Source organism: Felis catus, chromosome A3 (genome assembly GCF_018350175.1).
Source record: "Felis catus isolate Fca126 chromosome A3, F.catus_Fca126_mat1.0, whole genome shotgun sequence".
NCBI classification, from domain to species: domain Eukaryota; kingdom Metazoa; phylum Chordata; class Mammalia; order Carnivora; family Felidae; genus Felis; species Felis catus.
In genome coordinates this window covers 61,642,554-61,662,236 of record NC_058370.1, presented here as the reverse complement: position 1 = coordinate 61,662,236, position 19,683 = coordinate 61,642,554, and the positions used below count along the sequence as shown (strand labels likewise).

General features: G+C 39.0%; 1 protein-coding gene across 1 annotated transcript in view; it reads left to right on the top strand.

The window, feature by feature from the left end:
* VWA3B (von Willebrand factor A domain containing 3B) overlaps nt 1–19,683 on the top strand; it is a 202,120-nt gene that overhangs the window by 147,354 nt on the left and 35,083 nt on the right. The window contains 3 exon segments of the mRNA XM_019827072.3: nt 4,844–4,962; nt 10,611–10,661; nt 17,371–17,572. Of these exon segments, the coding sequence (XP_019682631.3) occupies nt 4,844–4,962; nt 10,611–10,661; nt 17,371–17,572 (372 nt within the window).

The following is a 19,683-nucleotide window of genomic DNA, read 5'->3' as shown; positions in this document are numbered from 1 at the left end:
ATTCTACCTGTAGTATGACTTTAACAACTAATAGCTGTTCGTACAGTTCTGTATTCTGCTTTCCTCATTTAGCATATGTTATGAACATATTCTCTTGTAATGACCATATTTGGATTAATTTTTAATGGTTGTACCAATATTCAATAATATGAATTACTACAACTTGTTTAATTATTCCCCACATTGCACAGTTTACTTGGAATTTTTTTAATATATAAAATTTATTGTCAAATTAGTTTCCATACAACACCCAGTGCTCATCCCAAAAGATGCCCTCTTCAATGCCCATCACCTACCCTCCCCTCCCTCCCACACCCCATCAACCCTCAGTTTGTTCTCAGTTTTTAAGAGGAATTTTTTTTAATGTTTATTTATTGTTGAGAGAGAGACAGAGCACAAGCAGTGGGGGTGGGCAGAGAGAGAGGAAGACACAGAATCTGAAGCAGGCTCCAGCCTCTGAGCTGTCAGTACAGAGCCTGACGTGGGGCTCAAACTCACAAACAGTGAGATCATGATCTGAGCTAAAGTCGGACATTCAACCGACTGAGCCACCCAGGCACCCCTACTTGGAATTTTAAGAGTGCCTATTTACCTATATTTTTGTTATCACTTAAAAGCAATACACTTAAAAAAATTGCCAATTGTTCTGTGAAAATAGTATTTCATTTTAATTTTCTATTTTCTTGTTTCAGAATAGTTTTCTTATGTAAGCTAAATCTCTTAAAATCTTCTTCACATTATTCATGTTTCTAGCAAATATCTCTTTAAAAATAGCAAGTTACACTTATCCTGTGCCTTAATTACTAAGAATTCAAATTTGGTGGAATCCAGACTTCATTATGTTTTACAATATAGATAAACTTAAAATTTTTTTTGAGCCTTGGCCATTATTTTATTTATAGTTTTAGTCTTTCAGATATTCAATAAATGGTTACTTTGTACATGTGTTATGGAGAAAACTAAACTAGGGTTTTTTTTTTAAAGAAATAAAGAACTGAAGAGTTTAGTGGAGAGGAAAGCCATATAGGAAAACCTGCAGTTCAATGTATATATCTATACAGGGATTGGATGAGAAAATATGTAGAGAGTACTTAGTGCTTGGCAGAGAGTAAAGGATAAACACTATCACCATTATTGACAACATTATTCTTTTTTTAATGTTTATTTATTTTTGAGAGAGAGAGAGAGCAAGAGTGAGTGGGGTGGGGGGGAGTCAGAGAGAGAGGGAGGCACAGAATCCAATGCAGGCTCCAGGCTCTGGGCTGTCAGCACAGAGCCTGACGTGGGGCTCGAACCCACAGATTGTGAGATCATGCTGAACTAAAAGTCAGGCACTTACCCAACTGAGCCATTGACAAAATTAGGTTGCTTATGGGTTTTCTCTGGTCTAACAGTGGGAAAAATTCTAACAGAATTGGCCGGAATTGACTGTCCATGTGTTGACCCACTCTCTTTCTCTCTCTCTCTCTGCCTCCCTCCCTGCCCACCCCCCAGTCCTTCTCTCTCTCTCTCTCTCTCTCTCTCTCTCTCTCTCTTCCTTTCCCTCCCTTTCTCATGATTAAAATTTTCTCACACAGTGTGTGATTATTTTAATACCAATTTGGTAAGACTTCTTTTAGGTTACTCTCAGGAGAATTGAAGTAATACCATGAGGCTCTCTTTTGTTATCAAATATTATCCAAGAGGTTCTCTTGATTTGCATGAGAGGTAATAAGTAAACCAATTTAAAAGGTGGTGTGGTCAAGTTTCATTCTCTTTCAAACAGATCTGTCAATTTCTCTGTCCTCCCCACATGCTTCCTTGCAGAAGCTGGGTGGGCATGGTTCTGATCCCTCAAATCCTGTGAGAATGCCCCTTATGACCTCATCGTCACACTGCAATTTGACATCATAAAGAGAATATCCCATAGGACCTCCACGTGACCACCATGTTGTAAAAACTAAGACCACAGATTTAAGGTGTGGAGTATGACTTTGTCTTTCTCTAAATCTGCATGCAGAAAGGAATGAGAGTGGGTGCACACGAGCCAAATTTGAACTACCGCCACACTGAAGTACATGATGGCCATGCAAGGCATGAGATCCAAAACCACAAAAGAGGGAAGTAGAACATTAATATAAGTTATCATGTTGCTAAATATTTTGTGGTGTTGGTCTGCAGTTGAGCCATATGTTGGCACTCTTGGAGAGCTATTTATAGACTTCTAAAGGGGTATTTTTTCCAGGGATGATAAAAATGTAAAGGTCTTTCATTTTGTTGAGATCGATTTCTTTTTCCTCTGAAAGTTTTTGTGATATGTAGCTCTGTTTAGAGAGTTGTGGTTTTGGTGGGGGGGGGGGGGGAGGTTGTTTTTGTTTTTGTTTTTTTTGTGTGTTTTTTTTTTCATTTCCGCAAGCTTCAGTCAGTGTTCAAAGTCTAGTCGACTCACCTTTTAACCCACTGTTCTGACCCCTTTCCTTTGACAAAGGTTGTGCTGAATTCATGTGTCTGACAAGCAGTGAGGTTTGACTTTGCAGCTCTTAACTTCATTTCTTTCTCCTTAGTTTTCTGCATCTTTGCCTTTTATCTTGTTTGTTTTGGTCTTGATGTTTAAATTACAAAATGAATAGTCTTCTGTTTCAATGTCCATTTTTTCCAAGATTAATTTTATTCCTTAAAATATTCTTTTTCCCATCCACTTCTTCTTATATGTTTTTGTACTTTTATATGACTGTTACTTCTTTGAATAACCTAACAAGTATTAATTTTAATTATAATTAATATAAAGTCCAGATGGCTCATGGAATTAATTTCTTCTCTAAATTGACTTTCTGATTATTGATTTTCTCAGCTATCATTTTTGCATATTTTCATTGTATATTTTAGAATTTTAGTACAGTGGCTCATTTTAACAAGATTTTTTTTATCTTTTTTTTTCCTCTCTCCTTCTGTTTTGCAGTTGCCTAAATCCATCCCCTGACTCCCTTAATTGGCATTTAGAGCTCTTGTTCCACAGTGATACTGGCATGTGATAGATTCAGAGGGTGGCTTGGTTTGGTTCTGGGTGGTGAGGCTACATCACTGCCCTCTCTCACTTGGCAGAGCCTTCTTCCAGGGGTCAGAGACCCTCATACAGCACTGGCTTCAGGCACTGAGCCTGCCTTGGGCCCTCATCCTACAGAACACACATAGTCCTGCTTGCTCTCCAGGAACCGTGTTCCCATGCCATCTTTGGACACAGAGTCAACAAGTCCACAACTTTAGCCCTGCTCACTTGTTCATAGTTCTGGTCAACTTTTCTATCTAGAAATTTATCAACCATGCATCTGACCTTTTTTTTCTTTCCTTCTGTTGTATGCATTTTTTCTTAATAACAACAATACTATTTTTGTGTGATTTTGGATGCAAGAGGGAACATAAAAGCATGAACTATATCATCTTGATTGAAAGTAAAGATTTACTTTTCAAAAGCAATTCCCCACATTTTCAAAATGCCTACATGCTGCATATGGTTGGAATAATATATAATTCTGAAACAATATTATAGCTTGGTATTCTGTTATTTAGACTTTTCTTTTTGTTTAAATATTAAGATATGAAATATACCTTTTTATGAACATATATTTGTTCATTTATCAACAAATATTTGTTGAAGGCACACTATGTGCCAGGCAATGTTCTAGGGCAATAGGAATGCAGTAGTGAATAAAACAAAATTTCTGCTCTGATGGAGTTTACATTCTACTAAGGAGATATAAGTAATATGCAAACAGGTAAATAGATAAATATATACCATTATAGGTACTATTAAGATGGCATTGAATCATAGGCATCCGCAAACTCAGAAGCAAGCACCAAGTGCAGACAGAAAGACTAGAAAGGAGACTTCTCTTTTTGGTATTCCGCTGTTCTTCTAGAATATGATCACTAAGGCTTCTCTATTTGACATTTATAAGAATATCTTATAAATTGACAAGGAAAATGGTCAACAGATGCTAACTATAATCATATGTTTTCAAGAGAAAATCAAATGTAAAATAAATATATGAAAAAGATGTTTAGCCCAAGTAGTAATTTACAAAGTAGCAACAAGGGGAACCTTTTTCTTAAAAATTGCTCACTCTCATCAATTTGACAGGGGCTTATGAAGATAATGCTTGATTCTGGCTAGAGTTTCATGAAACAGTTGTTTTGTGTGTGTGGTGGTGGTGATTTTAAAAATACATGGTTTGGGGTGCCTGGGTGTCTCGGTTGGGCATCCGACTTCAGCTCAGGTCATGAACTCACGGTTCGTGAGTTCGAACCCCGCTTTGGACTGTGTGCTGACAGCTCAGAGCCTGGAGCCTGCTTCGGATTCTGTGTCTCCCTCTCTCTGTGCCCCTCCCCGACTCACACTCTGTCTCTCTTTCTCTCAAAAATACAGATTAAGGAAAAAAATTTTTTTTAATAAATAATAAAAATATATAGTTTGGGGGCACCTAGTGGCTCAGTCAGTTAAATATCTGACTTTTGATTTCAGCTCAGATCATGATCTCATGGTTTGTGAGTTACAGCCCTGTGTCACACTCTGCACTGTGACATGTAGAGCCTGCTTGGGATTCTCTTTCTCCCTTTTCCCACTCTCACACTCTCTCTCAAAAACAAACTTTAAAAAAAATCCATATCTATATATCTATAGTTTTAAAATTATAAAAATGTTAGCAATGATATCTCTGATTCTTTTCTTTATAATTTTCTGTATTCTCTAATTTTTCTATAATTATATTGATTTTATAGTCAGAAAAACATACTTTATGGCTGTGTAGATCATTTTTGAAGGTGTTAACCTATCAAATGACACCTTCCTTTGGTATTTGGTGTGTAGGTGTTCCCTCTGGCACATGTGTGCAATGACACAAATAAGATGATGTTAATTAACCCCCAAGGAGTCAAGCTCAATATCTACAAGCAAAAAGTGGAACAGGCAATTAAGAGCTATGAAAAGTGAGTATCATTCCTGGCTGCTCTTTAATGACTGTGGGATTTGTTTGTTTTGGCTTGTTTTCTCTTGTTTTAGCTTAGATTTTTAATTTTTAATTATTTATTTATTTATTTTTTTAATGTTTGTTTATTTTTGAGAGACAGAGCACAAGAGGGGGAGGGGCAGAGAGAAAAGGTGACATGGAATCCGAAGCAGGCTCCAGGCTCCAAGCTGTCAGCATAGAGCCTGATGCGAGGCTTGAACTCACGAAAACACGAGATCATGACCTGAGCCTAAGTCGGATGCTTAACCGACTGAGCCACCCAGGTGCCCCTAGCTTAGATTTTTAAAAATCTGGAGCAGCTATTTAATAATTGCCCATAAGGAAGATGAATAGTAGCATCCACAAACATAGGTGCTTCCTATTTGCCAAGCACTGCATTAAGTACATTACCTGAATAAATCCAACAGAGTTTTAAAGAAACCATCCTCTCTCTCCAAAAGCTATAGAAATCTCATGTTTCCATGAGATCTTTAAAGCTTTCCTGTTAGCAAAGTGCATTTGATCATTTTCTGCACCTAACGTTTTGTAAAGTGAATAATAAAACTTCACAATAATGAGATAATGGAGATAATATGTGTCTCCTACTATATAAACCATTTGTTACCAAGCTCAGGAAGATGATCAAGTTGGCTCGAGTGAAAGTTATACTCTTAAATAGTCCCTGTGTTAGTGCTGACCTGGGGCCTTATTTCACAAGGGCCGAAGCCTGGTCTCACCCCTTACCTAACTCCATGGTCACCTTCCATCCCACTCCCAGCACTTTATTGATCCTTTGTGCATAGCACATAAACTTTGAGCATGCCCAGCTTCTCTAGGCAGGCCTTTTCATGGTTCTAGAAGCTGTGCAGCTGGGTTTTCACTTACTGCCATGTGAGTGGGAGAAATGAAATAAAGTACATGAAAGTTAATGACATGTCCTAGCCAGCATATGCTGGTCTGTTATCATTTTGCACTGTGCTAAGTGTGTGTTCAAAAGAAGCATAAAGTCTGACTCCTGCCATGTGGGGTACACAATCCAGTCCAGAAGCTGGCCTTTCCCTACTGTGCCCATCACAGGCCTCTGCGAATCTCCTTTCACTGGAGACTTCTTCTGCCCTCACCTAAGAATGGAGGATGGCTTACATGAGTTCTTCAGTTGCCTCCAGCCTCCTCAGGACTTCTCTTTTCTACCCTTCGTGTCTCTTGCAGACAGCATGGACTATGCCAAGGCTCATTCTTCTCCATGGGCCTGAGGCTCTGCTCTGTAGATCCCCCCCCACCTCTGCTGTACATGGGGGGCTGCCCCTCTTCTCCTCCTCTCCCCCTGTGCCAGGCAGTCCTTCCCTTGCCTCCCAGCAATGCTGCCCCTCTTCTCATCCCCCGGCTGGTCTCTTTCCTTCCTGTCTTGCCTAAGCTCTAGTGGCCCTCCTCTGAGAGCCCTTTCCAAGATGACTCCACCACCCACCCTGCATGTGGCCCTCAGAGGGCTCACAGCTTCTGCACAGGCCTGTCTCCCCGCTGCAAGGACATCAGCTTCCAAGGGCAAGGGCTTAGCAGCCTTACTCTCCCCCCTTGTCCCCTCTCCCTAGCAGGTGTTGCTATGTATTGTATTTGGTAATGTATTTGGCTGCTGGAATTTAATTTGAATTTTATCTAATTCACATTTAGTTATTAAAATTCATCAAATTCAGTTATTCAAAATATAATACAATAATGTCATTCATATTATAATTGAATTTGCTTGACTCAGTCAAATATTTGAGTTCTAGAATCCCCTGGTCTGTGAAAGCCTGGTGCAGGGCCATAAGCTAGGGCTTTGACGTCCCAATTCTGGGTTTCATTCTTGGTTCAGACATCTACTTGGCAGGTCAAGTAACAGTTGCTGGCTTTAGGTTCCTTCTTTATAAAATCTACCTCACAGGGTGGCTGTGAGGGTTATGTAAATTATATATAAAGAACAATTGATGTTAATGCTTCCTCCTTTAATTCCCTGAATCTGTTAATCCTATTATATACTGAGTGTAATAGTCACATAGCTCCTCCCTGTGCACTGACATTTTCCCTTTCTGGGAGACAAGGATCCCTCCTTCCCTAATAGCAAAACCAAAATGCAGACATAGTGATTTGTCCCACTCTTACTTCCAATGAGTGAATCTGGAAAAGCCTTTTAGTAACCCCCAGAGAATAATAACACTATATTGTTATTATTAATAATAACATTAATTTTAATATGGTTAATTTTATTTAAAATTCAATATTGAATTAACGTGACATTAATGTAATATTTACATTAAATGAATTTTTTATTATTATTTAATAATCAATTAATACTAGCATTAATATTACACAGATACAGAACAAAACTTCCTGATCTTTCACATTCAGTAGTATTTAAGGATTTTATTGGCATAAGTGTCAATTCCCTTTTCCATCTTGTGTGACCTTTCTAAAGATACACATAATTAAGGAAACTTGGTTTACTCCCACCCCATCCCAATATAACATTTCTAAGGAATTTCCTTTCACAAGTAAGCCAAATATAACCCTAAATTTGTTTGATTAGCGATGACCAGACAATTGAGAAGCTCACAGCCCTTTGGCCAAAATAGGGACATAAACTAGCTATTTTGGTCACACTTAGTGGCTATGTGTGGGAGTCCTTCTGTTTCAATATTTTAAAAATTGAGGGGCACCTGGATGGCTCAATTGGTTAAGCATCCAACTTCAGCTAAGGTCATGATCTCACGGTTTGTGAGTTCAAGCTCGGCGTCAGGCTCTGTGCTGACAGCTCAGAGTCTGGAGCCTGCTTCAGATTCTGTGTCTCCCTTTCTCTCTGCCTCTCCTCCACTCACACTCTGTGTCTCTCTCAAAAATAAATAAACATTAAAAAAAATTTTTTTAATTTTTTTTAATTTTTATTTTTTTATTTTTTTTTAAATTTTTTTTTTTCAACGTTTATTTATTTTTGGGACAGAGAGAGACAGAGCATGAACGGGGGAGGGGCAGAGAGAGAGGGAGACACAGAATCGGAAACAGGCTCCAGGCTCCGAGCCATCAGCCCAGAGCCCGACGCGGGGCTCGAACTCCTGGACCGCGAGATGGTGACCTGGCTGAAGTCGGACGCTTAACCGACTGCGCCACCCAGGCGCCCCAAAAAAAAAATTTTTTTTTAAAGAATTGAGACAGCAATTTTTGTGTGTCTGAATATAAACTTTGAATGAAGATTGCCAGAATTGGCTGGCTTCTGGGGTGATTTTTCTGCAGCTTTTCAATTTTGAGTATAAGGTCAAGGTTGTGGCCCTCAGACCCACAGGAGAAGCATCAGTTCTAACCTGGCTGTGGGAACATGCTTAGTAACCTCTTTCTAAGACCTCCAAGATGCTCGGCCTGCTGGTTAGACTGCTGAAGTGTCATTAGTTACAAGTTGCTTTGCAAATGAGTCAATTCTTGGCACAAGGTGATTTGTCAACTAGAGATATAGAGAGCTAGTGAATGCAAGCCGTCAACCAAGTTTCACCCTCCTAAAACAAGAGGAAAACTGTGGTTAGTAAAATCCCTGAATGAAGGGGCTGGGCCAGCATCAGAGAGGTCCTCATGTCCGTGCCCTCTCAGCATCTTGCAGGGACAGCCCTCATCCCACACCCTCAGTGGCTTTTCCACTGTCACCTGGCCAGTCAGTGGAGCCTCGATTGACACACTCTCAGTTACACTCAGTTCATGCCCACATACTTTTTCTGCCCTGTGTGCTTTGAAGTATTTCAGTATAGGTGGAAAATAGGGAAATAATAGAAGTTATGTAAGTGTGCTCTTAGAAAAGTATTTTCTAAAGGATTGATTTAAAATTAGCGGGATGTGCTAGCTAATTGGGCCCCATTCACTAAGGGTTTCTCAGTTTCCAAGCCTTGCCCATCTTCAGAACCTGGAGGGAATAATCACAGAGTTATTCCTGGTCACTTTATATGTACATCTCAATCCTCCCAGCACCAAAGTAGGTGGTGTTATCCTTGTTTCAGCAATAAGAAAACAGAATTTCAAAAAGTTACGTAACACAGGATCACACAGCAGCAAAGTAGAGGCACTGAGATTTGAACCTAGACCCATGTAGCTACAAAGCCCTTGTCTTCACTCCCAGCCTCCTTAATACACTGCCTGTACTTTCAAGGTCTATATTTAAGGAGATTTTTAAATGAAGTTGTGTTTTTGTTTTTGTTTTCAGAGAAGCATACACACAGAAACCAAAAATGCATCCTATGAGTCCTTTGAACAAATCTTAGAAGCCCCGCTTACCAATATACGGACCATGTAATTAAAGAAACCTAATTTCCAAATAGGCCCCAAAGAACCAACAACATCCAAGCGAGACAGAAGCACTGAGCTGGCTTATTTCCCGTTTCCTGACTGTTTGTATCACTTAACAGAGCATTTAGCCGCATCAGACAGGTTCTATGTGCTGTGCACATGCTGGCTCATTGAGCCCTCACAGCAACTCTAGGAACAAGGTACTATTATTATCCACATTCTACAGAGAAGTTGGCTGCTGGCCCAAGGTCTCACAGCCAATAAGAGGAGAAAGCTAACTGAGCTTTGGGACCAGGCAGTCTGGCTCCAGAGCCTGTGCTATTCACCACATGCCAGACCCGCTTTCCCATGGTCTCACCAGGCTCATGGAGGGAAATCAGGCAGGGTAACACCACCCAGAGTGTTCTCAGAGTCCTGTGTCTCTGACACTGGGTCCATTGGTTGGAAAATGCCTCCCGGAGAGGAGCAGGATTTTCCCACCTCATTTTATTGAAGCTTTGTTTTTCATGGAACCCTAGCTCACTGCCCGTGGAGCCAGTGTTTCTTGCCCTGCACTTCAGGAGGCTTACCTTGAGTGATGATGTAGTGGTACAGAATTAGGTGTACAGGATGGGGCTAGAACCTCTGAAAGAAGCAGCCCTGATTCATAACAAGAACAGAAGCTGTGACGACCCCATAGAAACCACTGGCATCAGCCTCCTCCTTTCCTGTTGGGTTGACATTGCCTCTCCACAAACATATTCAGGGATGAGCTTCAGAAAGTTTCAGCACTGCCACTGCCCACCAGCCATGATGAATGAGCAGGACACCTCATCTGCTTGCCCCTCCCAGTGGCCTCGTTTGGAAAACAAGTTGGTCAGGCTGGTTGATCTCTAAAATGTGTCCTGATCCTATTATTTCTGACCCCTTTAGCCCCCTTTGCTCTGAAAATCCAGGTAGAAGAATATCTATAGAAGGTAAACTAAGGGCACAGTTATACTCTTTCATAGGAAGAAAAACAACAAGTGTTTAGAGACCCCTTCGTGCCAAGAAAATCACAGCCCTTTTGTTTACTGCCATTTCTTAGCCTGGGTTTCACCTGATTCAGTGGAGACCTGTGCCCTCCTTTAGTATTTAACACAACTGCTACAAAGCTGTGAGGCTTCTGCAGTGATGCCAAGGAAGGGAGATACTCCCATCCAATATCTTTAAGCAAATGGCAGTGGCATGGTCCAATGGGTGTGTCACTTGGCTTGGGAGCTTCCGGCTGTGCCCTTCAGAGCCTGGGGTCAACCTTGTGCCATGAAATGAAAGTACTGCTACTAACTAATCATTGATTTTTTTAAACAGGCGCTTGAATAAAATTGTTTGGCAAGCGTTATCTCAAGAGGAAAAAGAAAAGTAAGCCAGTTCCTCTTTACTTTCTTTTTTTATTTTGGTGAAAGTCATATAACCTACAATTAACTGTTTTAAAGTGTACAGTCAGTGGTATTTATTCAAAATGTACAACCACCCCCCTCCCTTATCACCTCAGAAGAAACACCTTCTACCTATTATGTAATCCTTCCCCAAACCTCTCTCCCCCTCTGGTAACCACTAGTCTGCTTTCTGTCTCTGTGCATTTGCCTGTTCTGGGTAGTTCATAAGAAAGGGATCATACAACATGTGACATTTCATGTCTGGCTTCTTTCACTTTGTTTTGTAAAAACGATGTTTCCCAGTTGCAGCATGCATAGTATTTCATTTCTTTTTATGCTTCTGCATTGATCCATTATGTATATACCAGCTCTTTATCCACTGGTGGCTATTCAGGTTGTTTCCACTTTGGGGCTACTAAGGACAAGGCTACCATATACATTCATGTAGAAGTTGCTTTGTGGACATATGCTTGCATTTCTCTTGGGAACATATCTAGGGGTGGATTTTCTGGGTCACAGGGTAATCTATGTTTAACTTTTTGAGGAGCCACCAAACTTCTTCAGGGCAACTGAACTATTTTACATTCTTACCAGCAATGTATGAGGGTTCCTGTTTCTCCACATCCTTGCCAACATTTGTTATTTTACCTTTATATATATTTACTTTTATATTTTACATACATGTGTATGTGTGTGTGTGTGTGTGTGTGTGTGTGTGTGTGTGTGTGTGTAACTAAAGCCATCCTGGTGGCCTCGTGGGTGTAAAGTGATAACTCATTGTGGTTTTCATTTGCATTTTCTTAATGCTCAGTAATTAAAAAAATTTTTTTTAATATTTATTTTTGAGAGACAGGGCATGAATGGGGGAGGGGGAGAGAGAGAGAGGGAGACACAGAATTCGAAGCCGGCTCCAGGCTCTGAACTGTCAGCACAGATCCCAATGCAGGGCTCAAACCCACAAGCCATGAGATCATGACCCGAGCTGAGGTCAGACGCTCAACTGACTAAGCCACCCAGGCACCCCTAATGATCAGTAATGTTAACTATTCTTTCACATGCTTGTTGGCCACGAGTATATCTTCTTTGGAGAAATGTTATTCAAGGTCTTTGCTCATTTTTAATTGGATTATTTTGTCATTGTTGTTGAGGTGTAGGAGTTCTTTATATATTCTGGATTTTAACCACTTATCAGATAGATGATTTTCCTTTTTTTTTTAAATTTATCTATTCATTTTGAAAGAGAGAGAAGAGAAGGGGCAGAGAGAGAGGAAGAGAGGGGATCCCAAGCAGGCTGTGCGCTGCCAGCCCAGGGCCCGACACGGGATTTATCTCACCATCGTGAGAACATGACCTGAGCTGAAACCAAGAGTTGGATGCCCAACTGACTGAGCCATCCAGGCGCCCCTCCAGTAGATGATTTTCAGATACTTTCTTTCATTCCAAAGGTTGTCTTTATACTCTCTTGATATTTTCCTCTGATGCGTAGTTTTTATGTTTGATGTAGTCCCATTTGTCTATGTTTGCATTTGTGTCTGGGCTTCGGGTGTTCTATCCAAGAAATCATTGCCAAATCCAATATCATGAAGCTTTCCCCCTATATATTTTTTCTAGGAGTTTTATAGTTTTTGGCCTTCTGTTCAGGTCTTTAATCCATTTTGTTTTGAGTTAATTTTTATGTATGGTATACATTAAGGGTTCCACTTCATTCTTTTGCATGTGGATATCCAGTTTTACCAGAACCATTTGTCAGAGATGGTCCTCTCCTCCATGGTGAGGTCTTGGCACCTTTGATGATCATTTGACCATCTATATATGCATACACATAGGAGTTTATTTCTAGACTCTTTATTCTGTTCCACTGATCATATTTGTCTTTATGTCAGTACCACAGCATTTTGATTACGGTAGCTTTGTATAATATGTCCTGAAATCAGGAAATGTGAGGCCTTCAACTTTGTTCTTTTTCGAGATTGTTTGGCTATTTGGAGCCCCTTGAGGTTTCATGAATTAGGATCATTTTTTCTACTTCTGCAAAACATGCCATTGAGATTTTGATAGGGACTGCATTGAATCTGTAGATTAATTTGGGTAGTATGGATATTTTAACAATATTAAATCTTCTAATTCATGAATACAGCATGTCTTTCCCGTTTATTTGCATCTTTTTAATGTTTTTTCCCATGATGTTTTATAGTTTACAGTGTGCAAATCTTTTACATCCTTGGTTAATTTTATTCCTAAGTATCTTACTCTTTTTGGTGCTATTTTAAGTGGGATTATTGTCTTAATTACCTTTTTGGATTGTGCATTCGTAGGGTATAGAAACAAAACTGATTTTTCTGTGTTGATATTTTATCCTGCTACTTTGTTGAATTTATTTATTAGTTCTAATAATATTTTTATGGGATCTTTAGGGGTTTCTACATATAAAATCGTGTCATCTGTGAACAGATATGATTTTATTTCTTTCCAGTTTGGGTGTTTTTTTAGTTTCTTTTTCTTATCCAATTTCTCTGGATAGGACTTTCAGTACTTTGCTTAATAAAAATAGTAAGAGTGGACATTCTTGCTTTGTTCTGTTCTGAGAGGAAAAGTTTCCAGTTATTGACTGTTGAGGATGATGTTAGCTGTGGGCTTTTCATATGAGGCCTTTACTATGTTGAGGTAGCTTCCTTCTATTCTGGCTTATTGGGTGTCTTTTCTTTTTTTTCCATGAAAGGGTGTGAATTTTGTCAAATGATTCTTCTGCATCACTTGAGATGATCAAGTGGTTTTTTTCCTTCATTGTTAATATGATGTGTCACATCAATTTTTATATGGAATCATCCTTGCATTACAGGAACAAATCTCACATTTAATGGTATATAATCCTTTTAATGGGCTGTTACATTTGTTTGCTAATGTTTTGTTGAAGATTTTTGCATCAGTGTTCATAAGGGTTATTGGCCTGTAGCTTCCTTGTAGTATTTTTGTTTGGCTTTGGTGTGGGGAAATGCTGGCTTCATAGAATGAGTCTGGAAATACTCCTTCCTCTGCAGTTTTGGAAGTATTTAAAGAAGATTGGTGATAATTCTTTAAATGTTTGGTAGAATTCTCCACTAAAGCTATTTGGTACTGAGCTTATATTTGTTGGAAGGTATGTGTTTACTGAATCAGTCTCCTTTCTAGTTATAGGTCTCCTCAGATTTTTTTATTTCTTCATGATTCAGTCTAGCTGATAGTGTGTTTCTAGGATTCTATCCTTTTCTTCTAGGTTATCCAGTTTGTGTGTATAAATGATTATAGCAGTTTCTCATAACCCCTTTTATTTCTGTAGCTTTACTTGTAATGTCTCCTTTTTCCTTTCTGATTATGGTATTTGAGTCTTCCATCTTTTTTTTCTTAGTTAATCTAGCTGAACATTTTTCAGTTATGTTATTCTTTCTAAAAATCAACACTTTCATTGATTTTTTTCTTTTTTTTTTGTAATCTATTTTACCTATTTCTGCTCTAATCTATATTTTTTCTTTCCTTCTACTAACTTTGGATTTAGTTTGTTCTTTTTCTAGGCTATTGGTTTGAGATCTTTCTTCTTTTTTAATGTAAGTATTTAGCACAATAAATTTTTTCTCCCGGTACTGGTTTTATGGTATTTCGTATATTTTGTTATTTTGTGTTTCCATTTTCATGTATCTCAAGATATTTTCTAATCTCCCTTGTGATTTCTTCTTTGACCCATTGGCTGTTTAAGAGTATGGTGTTTAATTTGCATCTGCTTTTAATTTTCTAATTTTGTGCCATTGTGATTAGAGAAGATAGTCTTTTATGATTTCCATTTTGAAAACTTTTTTTTCTGTTTATTTATTTTTGGGAGAGAGAGACAGAGTGCAAGTGGGGGAGGGGCAGAGAGAGGGGGATACACAGACTCTGAAGCAGGCTCCAGGCTCTGAGCCTGATGCAGGGCTCAAAGTTGTGAACCACGAGATCATGACCTGATCTGGAGTCAGACACTTAACCGACTGAGCCACCCAGGTGCCCCATCGATTTTGAAAACTTGTAACTCTTGTTTCATGGCCTAACCTGTAGTCTGTCCCAGAGAATGTTTCATGAGCACATATGAAGAATATGTATCCTACTGTTGGCTAGTGGTATATTCTGTACACACCTATTAGATCCAGTCAGTATATGGTATTGTTCAAGTACTCTGTTTCCTTATTGACCATCTGTCTGGTTGTTCTATCAATAGTGGAAAATGGGGATTGAAATCTCTTACTTTTATTATGTTGCTATCTATTTCTCTCTTCAATTCTGTCAATCTTTGCTTCATGTATTTGAGAGCTCCGACACCGGTGCATATATATCTATAATTGTCATATCTTCCTGGTGGATTGACCCTTGTATCATTATATAATATCCTTCTTTGTCTCTTGTAACAATTTATGGCTTAAAGTAGTAATAATTTGCTGATTTTTTTTCTGCTTGATCAAGTCTGCTTTTAAATTTCTCTAGAGATTTTTTCATTTCAGTTATTATATTCTTCAGATCCAGAATTTCTCTTTTTTATAGTTCTCTTTTTTATAGTTTCTATATTTTTGTTGATATTCTTACTTTGTTCATGCATCATTTTCCTGATCCTATGTAGTTGTCTGTGTTCTCTTCGAGCTCATTGAAATCTTTAGGACAGTTATTTTGAATTTTTTTGTCACGTTGTTCATAGATCTCCATTTCTTTTTTTTTTAATTTAATTTTTTTTAATTTACATCCAAATTAGTCAGCATATAGTGCAACAATAATTTCAGGAGTAGATTCCTTAATGCCCCTTACCCATTTAGCCCATTCACCCTCCCACAACCCCTCCAGTAACCTTCTGTTTGTTCTCCATATTTAAGAGTCTCTTATGTTTTGTCCCCTCCCTGTTTTTATATTATTGTTGTTTCCCTTCCCTTATGTTCCACAGGTCTCCATTTCTTTAGGGAAGATTTCTGAAGATGTACTTTATTCCTTTGATTGGGCCACCTTTCCCTGTTTCTTTGTATGCCTTAGAATCTTTAGTGGAGATTTGAATATTTGAAAAAGGACACTTCTCCAGGTCTTTATAGACTAGCTTCTTCTTCTTCTTTTTTTTTTTTTTTTAGACTAGCTTCTTATAGGAAATGACCATCACCAGTCATCTGGGTTAGAGATTCTGGGGATCTTTCAAACCTTTTCTGGGATATGTCTTCTCCAGCCTTGTATATGAAATTTCTGTCAAATAGGTTTGCCCCTTCCTTCTCAGAAGCGCATAATCTCTTCCTCCCCCTGGTGTCTGTTTTTGGTATTGCAGTGTCTCAGGTGCTGCAATAAGCCATGGATAGTCCTCTTTTTTCTCAAGCTACCCCTAACATGTATCCAGAATATATCACCATTCCCATCAGTGTTCTGAGTCAGATAAGATGGAAACCAGTCCCTTGGGAAGCCTCCCAAAACTCCAGAGTATTGGATGCACGTTCCAATCCTCCTTCCCTCCCAAGGGGGAAGCCACAATTTACGAGTTGTCTCCCACTTGTGCTGCCCTATATCAGGGAAGCAGGGGGACTAGGAAGGCAACATGCAACAAACTTTTTTATCCACTTTAATCCACTATTCTTTTTTAGCTTCGAGTTCATCTTGAGTGCTGTAAGTTCTTAACTGGTTTCTGGAATCCTTACAAAGGGAATTTGGTCCATATATTGATTAGTCAGTATTTCCTGGTTGGGGGCTGGGGGTATGAATGGGAGCCTGGGGGTTCTTATTCCACCATCTTAATGACATCACTCCATTCAGATTTTTTAATAAGAATTTTTTCTGTTATCTGGAGATAGGTTTGTTTGTGGATTGAGTCCTGTGGCTGTGCTGGGTTTAAACTGTACTCTTTCAATACCCTAAATCTAAAGGAAGTGATGCTTTCAGCAGTAAGAAAATGATAATTATGAAATGCCTTCCACTCTCTCTGTTGCTCCCTCTCTTTCTTCCTCATGCTCCCCTGCCTCTCTCCCCCTCCTCCTCTTTCTTTCTCTCCCCCTCCAGGCGTGTCTGATGCAGCAGAAGCTGGACTGGAAGTAGACTCCATCACACCACACTGGCTTCCCCTGGAGTCCCACAGCCTGTATTCATCAGCTCATAGAATGTTTGCCTTCTGTTCTTTGTGTCCCAAAACAATGAAGCCAGAAAGTTTAGGCCTGTTTAGGCTTATAAAAGGAGAGGAGATCAAAATAGCTAGAGTGAGCTGGTACAAGAATTACTGCACTGAGGCAAATATTTGGCTTATGTTTTGCTTCCCTTCCCTTTGCTTTGCTGTGTTCCCAGGGTTACTGCTGGGCATAGCATGTGAAATCTCTTTGAAGCTCATTTTTGGTCCTGCCAAATGTTGGGCCTAGGGAGAAAGGAATGAGTTCCAAATATGCCGAAAAAATTGAAAATAAAGCTATGTGTGTAAAACTTCTTTAAAGTCAGATAATCAAATTAGGTAGTAGGGAAGAGTGCCTATTGTAATTCACAGAGATGGTCATTTTTAACTCATACAAGCCACCACAGTGGTCCTCTGATGGACCAGAGGGTGTGCCCATCATTGTGTCAACTGATAGCTAACATCTGTCTGAGAGATGGTTCTCAGGAGAGGTTTTACTGAAAAGTATCTTTCCATGTTGTTTCCATTATGATCACTTTCTTTGTTTTTTTTTTTTTTTTCTTTTTAGGTTAGATGCATACAAGCCAATGCGGTACTTGGAAAACAAGGCAGCTTTAAATGGGGCATTAGAACGGTTGAATTGGCCCATTTCACTGAAGGAGCTGTCAATGCTGGAAAATGAAATCCTAGCTGGGAAAATGTATATCCAACAGGCCATGGAACTCCAGGAGGCTGCCAAGAAGGAGAATTATGTGAACAAGAGAGGAGAGGTAGGTGCCATGGAGGTGTTGATATGTCCTTCCTCCCTCCTGTCCCAAGTCATTGCCATCCCTGCATTGGCCTTCCTACCCCCTCCCACACCCCCCTCCACACCGATTTCTAAAAGAGTTAGAGCCAACCCATTAAAGTGACAGGATTTCCTTTCAACAGAAAGGAAATGCCATTCGATTTTACTGTGGCCTTTTTTTTTTTTTTTAAACGAAACTAAACAGAAGTATAATGTAGTGATCAAAGGCCTGAACTTTGATTTGAGCCACAGCAGGGTCCAGCCTCAGATATGCTACCTAATCCCTATGTTATCTTGGCCAGGTACTCCATCTGAATCTTAGGTCTTTTAATCTGTAAAATAGGAATATTACTAGTATTTGTCTCACAGGGTTATTATGGGAGTAAAATGACTTCTTAAAGTACTTCATGTTGAAAGCCCCCCCCAAGTGTTAGTAATTATTACTAATAAAACAAACTTTTCAAAAAGAAAAAAATGATTTCTAATCCAACTGCCTTATTATTACCACTTTGGATCACTTACTTTTAGCTTTCTTTTCCTCCTTGAATAAATTTTTTATATAGAAGCAGTCATAATCTCCATAATTATTTCGTATTCTCCTCTTTAATTATAGGTGACACACAGCGTTATGTTAGTTTCAAGTGTACAATATAGTGCTTTGACAATTTAGTATGTTATGCTATGCTCATCACAGTGTAGATACCCTCTGTCACCATACAACACTAGTACGGTACCATTGACTATATTCCCTATGCTGTACGTTTCATCCCCAGGACTTATTCATTCAGGCCTGTACCACTTCCTCCCCTTTACCCCTTTTGCCCATCCCCAACCCCTTTCTCTCTGGCAACCATCAGTTTGTTCTCTGTATTTATGGCTCTGTTTCTTCTTCTTTTTGTTTGTTCATTTGTTTTGTTTTTTAGATTCCGCATATAAATGAAATCATATGGTATTTGCCTTTCTCTGTCTGACTTATTTCACTTAGCATGATACCCTCTAGGTCCGTCCATATTGTCACAGATGGCAAGATTTCATCCTTTTTATGGCTGAGTAATATTCCATTGTGTATGTGTGTGTATGCCACATCTTCTTTATCCATTCATCTATCAATGGACCCTTGGGTTGCTTCCACATCTCGGCTACTGTAAATAATGTTGCAATAAACATAGGGGTAAGGTATCTTTTTGAATGAGGATTTTCATTTTCTTTGGGTAAACACCCAGTGATGGAATTACTGGATCATATGGCAATTCTATTTTTTAATTTTTGAGGAGCCTCCATACTATTTTCCACAATAGCTGCATCAATTTACATTCCCACCAACAGTGCACAAGAGTTCCTTTCTCTCCACCTCCTCACCAACACTTGTTATTTCTTGTCTTTTTGATACTAGCAATTCTCACTGGTGTGAGATGATATCTCCTTGTGGTTTTGGTTTACATTTCCCTGATGATGAGTGATATTGAGAATCTTTTTATGTGTCTGTTGGCCATCTGTGTGTCTTCTTTGAAAAAATGTCATTTTCTGCTTTTTAAGTTAGCATTTTCTCATATACTTTCTCTGTGTTTTGTGAATCTCAGATTGACTTTTTGTGACTACATAGTATTTCATGGTGTGTATTATACCATGATTTATTTAATTCTTCACTGAATGTTAGACATTTGGGATATTTTTCAGTTTTCTCTTTCACACATCTTAATGGCTTCCATGGTGTATTTTTTTGTTAGGACAGATTCTTAGGAATGGAATCCTTTGTTCAAAGGACATGAATATTTTGGGGCTCTAAATACTTGTTACCAATATAACACCCCCTTTCTGACTGTGCATGGGTGTGTGTGGACCTGGAATAGATTATCTTAAATCTTACTGAATTCTATATACTTTTTTTATATTCACTATATATTCACTAATAGATATACCCCCAAAGAACTAACCCTTGAGGTTCATCTTTTTTGGGTTTAGTCTTTGCTAGGTGATACTGGCTTTGCTTGATTTAAAATTTAAAAAAAAAAAAAATTTTTTTTTAATTAGAGAGAGACCATGAGTGTGGGAGAGGGGCAGAAGGAGAGAGAGAGAGAATCTTAAGCAGGGGCA